Genomic DNA, 8,575 nt, shown 5'->3' on the forward strand with positions numbered 1-8,575 from the left:
AGCTTATGTTACTGTCTTATGCCACGGAGGAATCTGCTTGGAGATTAGCCCCTCAATAAGAAGTCGCCGAACCAACCACTTCGCATCCTAGAGCTTTGTGGTCACCACAGATGAGTGTCTTATTGATCTTTTAAATTCAAAGGCGTAAACACGATTGCATCTGCGTTATTCCGAGCCCTTGGCCTTCGGGCTCCGTAGCCACACTTTCATTTAACAGAACATCAGACTTCAACGCCGTACGTGGGAGTGGCTTCCCGAGTGCTTCTAACTACGACCGGAGGCGGAAAAAAAACTTACCATTGAGTGCGGCTAATTAACTCTGCGTCGAGCACGACTAATTAACGTTCAGTGAACAACACGATGACGTCAGTGTTGTCGTGACAACGAAAAACACGAACGGTTTGAACATCGGTGGTAATTACCGGTATAAAGGCTGGGAGTGAGGGTACGGGTGGATGAAAAACATGAAGTAGCTTTGAATCGTCTGCGGCAGGTTCACTTGTAGATACTCCAGAAGTTTGCGAAAGGGGTTAGTGGTACAAAACTACCTTTATACCCTTGTCACATTTGGCGAAAATCGATCGAACGACGATTCTGCGGCAATAGCCCGAGCCTCACTTTCTTCTCTTAGTCCTTGTGCAATTAGCATTCGGGCATGATTTTGCAAATAAACATATGTTTATCATCCCTATGATAATAACTGTATTGCACAACAATTGTACAAGGTACAAAGTATGGCTTATACGTGACAGGGGCGGTTTTCAGGTGAAAAATACGCGCAACCCTCTGTCTATCTTGAATATGGTTGATCTTCCATCGTTACGAAGATCGTGTTTTCTTTTCATCCTCTCTCATTGATTTTTACTCTGCATAGGATGTCATCCATAAGATTTACTTACCGTGGCCAGAGCTCATGTACTCATTGTTTGGGGACCATATCAAGTAAAGATATGATAAAATGCATATAAAAGCGATAGAATAATCATAGATATAAAAGGAAGGAACAAACGAACGAACGAACAAACGAAGGCAACGAGGGAGAAAAGAAGAAAGACAAGACGGATGAAAGTCGAAGTTTTTCGAAGACAGACCAACCGAAATATGTTTTAAAGAAGTAGACAAAAAGCAAGAAATTGAAAGAAAAACTTAAGGTACTATATAAGACCGTTCTCTGTGGTGTAAATCGTCCAAGAAATGTTTTAATGTAGACCACAAAAATATCGTCGTTAAGTTTGATTCTTGACTCTTGCCGTGTGAAATATGAAATGATGGAATTATATAGACATAAGTTGGAATCTTATGCTACAAGACATGATTTAAAAATTGACCTTCGCAATTCAACAAATTACATGAGATATCTTTCTTTACCTAAAGAAAACAGTTCATGTAAACATTCTTTTTTCGTGAATTTCTAACAGCATGGCTATTGAAAAAAGATTTCTCAAAAGAGCGCCGACATTTGCGAAACATGCCCAAATATAATCCATTGTAATCTAATTTAATTTAATATTATATTATCGGACCTATTGTCTTATTTCCGCAGCTTCTAACATTCTTGGCAACTGGATGCCGTATATCAAAGTACATCTTCTACCCCCTCAGCTAGGCCAGGTTTTTTTACAGCACACAAATATTTTATATAACATAGCACCATATGATGTAACCGTTGAATTCGTTTCCTGTAGTCTAGGGGCGATAAAATAGGGCCTTCACACCAAAACCGAATTAGCAGGAATCAAGCAAAACCAGTCGCCAAATTCGTGCCACATTCGGAGCCATTCGGGTGGGAATTCCAAATGGACCTTATATCTCCTTCACACGACAAGAAATGAGCTCAAATGCCGTCATAGAATGAAAATTCTTTTCTATTCCTGTGATCTAGAAATCCTTACTGCATTCCAGATATTCTTTTTGCATTCCAGATATTCTTTTTGGTTTGGTTTGGTTTGGTTTGGTTTGATACAGATCTCCATTAATGACTGATATGTCACTATTCTTCCTGGAGTCCGGGTGATTTGTAGAGAATCACCAATTCTAGACGGAAGGATTTTGCACCATCAGACACTGCACCGTAGAAGTTATACTAGTGAGGTAGCCATGGACGTAATTGTAGAAGTGAAACTAGTTCGATAGTAAAAGTAGCACCAATGTGGTAGCCATGACTGTATAGTTGTCAGCTTAGTAACTGATACCAGTCTACCACACTAGTGTCACTTTGTGCACCTCTTGAATACGGAAATGAAGACTTGTTGGCTGTGGTACCATATTTTGTCGCTTCAATTCTTGTTCCAATTCTTGTTTATGGTATCCATCTTGAAAAAAACTAGATACAGTATCTTGTTTTGAACCATGATCTGTTTTCTATTCATCCTTTCTCAATGAATTTGTGGCTTGTAGAGGATGTCAGCCATATAGAATTTACTTGCCGTGGCCTGAGTTTACGCACTCGTACGAAATATGATAAAATGCATATAAAAGCGGCATGATAACCATGCATATGGAAGCAGGGAAAGAAGTAACAAACAAACGAACAAAGGCAATAAGAAAGAAAAGAAACACGACAAGAAGGACGAAAGCCGATTCGGAATTAGAAGTTTCTCACAGGAAGACCAACTCTAAGTTAAAGTGTTTTAAAGAAGAACAAAGGCAATATGAACGGCCGATCAAAATTGGAAGAAAACAGCATCAACATTTACAAAACATACCCAAAGCTAATCCACTGCAATCTTATCTAATCTGACCTGGTACCTAATATATAATCTCATTCAGCAGCTTCTAACGTTCTTGGCAAATGCCGGAAATGGCTGCCGTATATAGAATTACATCTTGAATTCCCCGAGCTATGACAGCTTTTGTAAGAGCACACAAAACTTTATATAATATAACACCATGGCGCAAAAATCGAATTCTATTTTTTCTAGTCTAGGGCTATACTACTGTCAGAAAAGGCTAAGGTTTGCTTGATATTTGGTAGTGGTTTTCAATCTTTTTCAATTCTAAATGTCTTGTTTCTTAACCGTGATCGTGTTTTCTTTTCATCCTCTCTCGTTGATTTGTACTCTGCATAGGATGTCATCCATAAGATTTACTTCCCGTACCCAGAGCTCACGCACTCATTGTTTGGGGACCATATCAAGTAAAAATATGATAAAATGCATATAAAAGCGGTAGAATAATCATAGATATGAAAGGAAGGAACAAACGAACGAACAAACTAAGGCAATGAGGGAGAAAAGAATTTGAAAGAAAAGCTTAAGGTACTATATAAGACCGTTCTCTGTGGTGTAAATCGTCTAAGAAATGTTTTAATGTCGACCACAATAAATATCGTCGTTAAGTTTGATTCTCGACTTTTGCCGTGTGAAATATGAAATGATAGAATTATATAGACATAAGTTGGAATCTTATGCTACAAGACATGATTTGAAAATTGACCCTCGCAAATCAACGTGAGATATCTTCCTTTATCTAAAGAAAACAATTCATCTAAATAATATTTTTCTTGAATTTTGAATTTGCAGTGCTATTGAAAAAGATTTCTCAAAAGAGCGCCAACATTTACAAAACATACCCAAATTTAAGCCATTGTAACCTAATCTAATTTAATCTTATATAATCTGATATATGATCTCATTTCAGCTACTTCTAACGTTCTTGGTAAGTGGCATCCGTAGATCAAAGTACATATTGAACCCCCTGAGGTATGAAATGTTTTGTAAGATCACACAAACATTTTATATAACATAACGCCGTGATGTAACATCGACTATCATAATTCCACCGGGTGTCATAATACCGTCACCTCAAAAATTGTTATTAAAGAGGTCTTCCCATGATTCTCTTGAACACCGAATGTTAAATATCTTAAATGTGATACAATTCAGATATTTAGGTGTTGAAGACAATCTTGAGAAGGCCTCTATAACAACGTTTTTTGAGGTGGCGGTATAATGGCAGCTGGTGGAATTATGAGAATGCATGTTAACCATCGAATCTATTTCCTGTAGTCTAGGGGCGATATGGTTAGAAATGGTTACGGTTTGCTTGATATTCGATAGCGATTTTAAATCTTTCTATTTTACTAAGGCCATGTTGAACTGATCATATGAATGACATCCCCTGGGAACCCCATATCTGGTGCGAGCGTGCGTATACAAAGCTTGACAAAAAAGTTGCCTTCATTTTGACATCTAAGTGGTCTGGAACGTAGAAGGTCTCATTGATGAGTTTCTTTTTCCCATAGACTTCTATGTTATAATTCGTGGTTTGCATGGGCGCGTTCATAACGAAGCTAAGTGAAATTTCAGCAGATTTTTCATTCTATGTTGAGCACATTTACCCTATATCGTGGGAAAAAATTGCCAACGTCAGCTATACGTATGTTCTTTTTTTTATAGCAATTACAAATTACGATTAGTTAATCCCCACAAAAGACACTTTTTCGCTGCTAGTGCACAACCGCACCACTCAGAACCCAGGACTGTGTACCTCCGACCTAGCGCGCGGCTGCAAAACTTTACCTGCTAATTTCCTCAGTTACAAACGAGCTTTCACCAATCTAGCTTTTGAGGTCAGTTCCGCTGGCTAAAAGGGAATTTCTCACCGCTGAAAACACTCGTCCATGCAGCCGTTTATTTTTTGGCTCGGATCTATTTTAGTACCCACTCGGAGTAATACATCAATGAGACCAGAACTTTGATCCGAACACACTTCCATCACGCTACGCGTCGCCATGTCGGTAGAACACAGTGGGCTCACACCATGTCAGTGTACAGTCAAACCACTCAAGACACTGGAGAAATGTGGCCACTATTGACAGGTGGCCACTATAGAGAAAATGCTGATCACTTGACCACGAGCAATAAGTTACACGTAATTTCAGTACCCAATAATTTCTCACTAAGTAACATTTGTTTTGTCTCGATCGTCTCAAAATTCAACTGACCCTACCATTTCAAATCAAGACTTGCGCTCTAACGTTCAAGGCATGCGTATCTACCGCTACCGCAAAAAATGACACTGCGTGGAACTCCAAATCCTCACAAACTACGATTTTAAACCGGGCACAGGGTGGCATATTGCCGCTGTATGGACGTAATATGCAGTGTTTCTGTATCTACGGTACCGGAAATCGTGTGGCCGCGGCCGCGTTGGACAGGTGACCGCTATAGACTATTTCTTAATGCTTAGGTCTATGGGGAAAATCCAAGAGGCCCACAAAAGGTGACCGCAATGGCCAGGTGGTCGCTATGCAAAGGTGGCCGCTAATACAGGTTTGACTGTAATGAACTCTGCTTCTCCTAGTAAAGCTAAGAGCACAACCCGCCGTACGTGCAACTGAACGATGCAGGCAACCGCTCACGGCATGCAGACCACATACTTATTATTACCGTGCGAGTGACGTACACCATCCCTACTCTTGCCAGCCCTTCCGGAAATTCCCCACGTTCTCAGAAAAAAAAATGTGGCGGACGTGGCCTCCCCCCCCCCCCCCCCCCAAAAAAAAAAGTACGGGGAAAACCCATATTCCCGTAAGGGGGGGTGGGCCCTTAGTTTAAAATACCCCACTTCCCCCCGCATGGTGGCGTTGTTGCGGGAAGATTGTGGAGAAAACCTGTCACACCACAGTTTATCATCGATGTTTTTCATCCGTCTTGCCCTCCTTCAGGTTGTAAGGTGAGGCATGGATAACGGCGACCCGCTCGCGGCTCCAGCGGCTCCAGCGGCACAGTGGCCGGGGTTCGACCCGGTTAACCGCACGGACGACCTGCCGACGCCGTACCTCCTCAATGTGTCGTACGACGAGCTCGGGTTCTCCACGCCGGGCCCCAACGCCACCGCCTGGGAGGAGGACATCGCCTACAACCGACACAGCCGAGTCATCGCGCTGGGGGTCCTCTTCGCCGCCGGGCTGTGCGGAAACCTCTGCGTCTGCAACTGGATGCGCGTGCACCGCAAGAAGAAGTCGCGCCACAACACCTTCGTGTTGAACCTGACCGTGGCGGACCTCCTGGTGACACTCATCACCGTGCTGTCACAGATCATCTGGGAACTCATGGAGGACGCCTGGATGGCCGGGGACGTGGGCTGCCGGGTGGTCAAGTTCGGACAGGTTTGTTTGTTTATTTGTTTGTTTGTTTATTTGTTCGTTTGATGGTTGGTGATGGAGGACGCCTGGATGGCCGGGGACGTGGGCTGCCGGGTGGTCAAGTTCGGACAGGTTTGTTTGTTTGCTTGTTTGTTTATTTGTTTGTTTGATGGTTGGCGATGGAGGACGCCTGGATGGCAGGGGACGTGGGCTGCCGGGTGGTCAAGTTCGGACAGGTTTGTTTGTCTGTTTGTTTGTTTGTTTGTTTGTTTGTTTGATGGTTGGTGATGGAGGACGCCTGGATGGCAGGGGACGTGGGCTGCCGGGTGGTCAAGTTCGGATAGGTTTGTTTGTTTGTTTGTTTGTTTGTTTAATGATGAAGGACGCCCGGATGGCCGGGGATATGGGATGACGGGTGGTCAAGTTCGGACAGGTTTGTTTGTTTGTTTGTTTGTTTGTTTGCTTGTTTGTTTGTTTAATGATGAAGGACGCCTGGATGACCGGGGATGTGGGTTGTCGGGTGGTCAAGTTCGGACAGGTTTGTTTGTTTGCTTGTTTGTTTGTTTGTTTGTTTGTTTAATGATGAAGGACGCCTGGATGGCCGGGGATGTGGGTTGTCGGGTGATCAAGTTCGGACAGGGTTTTTTTTTTGTTTGCTTGTTTGTTTGCTTGTTTGTTTGTTTGTTTGTTTGTTTGATGGTTGGTGATGGAGGACGCCTGGATGGCCGGGGACGTGGGCTGCCGGGTGGTCGAGTTCGTACAGGTTTGTTTCTTTGTTTCTTTGTTTCTTTGTTTGTTTGGTTCATTATGAAGGACGCCTGGATGGCCGAGGATGTGGGCTGCCGGGTGGTCAAGTTCGGACAGGTTTGTTTGTTTGTTTGTTTGTTTGTTTAATGATGAATGACGCCTGGGTGGCTGGGGACGTGGGCTGCAGGCTGGTTAAGTTCGGATAGGTTTGTTTGTTTGTTTGTTTGTTTGTTTAATGATGAAGGACGCCTGGATGGCCGGGGATATGGGATGACGGGTGGTCAAGTTCGGACAGGTTTGTTTGTTTGTTTGTTTGTTTGCTTGTTTGTTTGTTTGTTAATGATGAAGGACGCTTGGCTGGCCGGGGACGTGGGCTGCCGGGTGGTCAAGTTGGGACACGTTTGTTTGCTTGAGCTTTCGGTAGCTTGTTCGTTGGAAGATAATGATTCGAGGTCTACTTAAGCTTTGCACACACAGCGGTAAATGATATCTCCTTGTTGGAAAGTTACAGGATAACAAAATTCTTCGAAGAAGATGACAGGTGTTCATCAAAATGTCGGCTGGATAGAAAACACTTGGTTGTGTATTTTTTTATCAACTATACACACTCATCTTTGGTTGTCATTTCCTTCATAATGGAATAGAATGGTGGTTTGGAATGAAATGGTTGATTTGTATATACCTGGTAGCTAGAGGCTGAGTTGCGTATCCGACACAAACATTTTAGTAGAAAAAATACCTCAATGCAACTTTTAAAAGATCAGTTACCTATGATAAGTAAACGTTAACATTAACACAACACAAGTTATGGTCAAATCCATACGCATTGCTATTAATACAAAATGATTAAGATCAACTGAAAATAGTGATGACAATCTTACGCGTATCTTGTCCATGACAGGTGTTCGCCATCATCGCGTCCTCCAACATGATCGTGCTGCTGGCGCTGGACCGGCATAACGTCATCATCAAGCCGTTCTCCTCCCGCTGGCGGCCCTGGAAGATCACGGCGGTGGGCTGGGTCGTCTCCCTGCTACTGGCCGCGCCACAGGCATACGTCTTTCGCGAGGTAAAGTAGTTGTTTGTTTTCCACACTGACCACAGGCAGGCCCCCTTTCCACTAGACGGCGATCGCACACTGTGCTCTCACTGCGACCTAAATAGGATATGTATATCCTTCGCTTTCACATTGGGAATATCATACAAAATGTAAAAGTGTGACCGAGAAGACAACAAAACACGCAAAGTGAAAAAAAAAATTTTCGTTGAACAACATGTCAAATGTGTGGTCACAAAGAGAGCGCGGTGAGAGCGCCGTCCTAGCGTTCACAATCGGAAAAAGGGGCCGAATGGTACACAACTGGGAAGTAAAAGACCTCGTCTGGTAGTTTACTAGCAATTTTGTGTACTTAACGATGTGGGCCCGTGGGACGCCCTCCGGCTATCGGGCTATATTAGGGACAAGTCGGGACCCGTTTTTTTTTAACCTGGAATCAAAATCAACCTGGGACCCAGCGGATAAATGATACCGTGGCCTAGCCGTGAATATACCGCGAAAGGGAACACCCGCGGTATCCGGCATTCCACCGGGACGAATTTGTGACTTCGGAGCCCGGCCGGGTCTATAGATACGTATACCCCCGACGGGCACCGGTGCAATTGTGACGGAAGCACTAAACGTATCACATTGGTATTGTACCGTTGTTACAAGCTTTGCCACATACACAAGCGAAGTACTCA

General features: G+C 43.3%; 1 protein-coding gene across 1 annotated transcript in view; it reads left to right on the forward strand.

The window, feature by feature from the left end:
* Positions 1–5,642: 5,642 nt before the first annotated feature.
* Positions 5,643–8,575, forward strand: part of LOC118410557 (oxytocin receptor-like) — a 5,118-nt gene continuing 2,185 nt past the window's right edge. Inside the window, exons 1-3 of the mRNA XM_035812329.1 lie at positions 5,643–6,112; positions 6,902–6,952; positions 7,737–7,904. Of these exons, the coding sequence (XP_035668222.1) occupies positions 5,684–6,112; positions 6,902–6,952; positions 7,737–7,904 (648 nt within the window). The 5' untranslated portion in view covers positions 5,643–5,683. The remainder of the gene's footprint in view (positions 6,113–6,901; positions 6,953–7,736; positions 7,905–8,575) is intronic.

The sequence above is a fragment of the Branchiostoma floridae genome, chromosome 2, assembly GCF_000003815.2.
Source record: "Branchiostoma floridae strain S238N-H82 chromosome 2, Bfl_VNyyK, whole genome shotgun sequence".
Classification (NCBI taxonomy): domain Eukaryota; kingdom Metazoa; phylum Chordata; class Leptocardii; order Amphioxiformes; family Branchiostomatidae; genus Branchiostoma; species Branchiostoma floridae.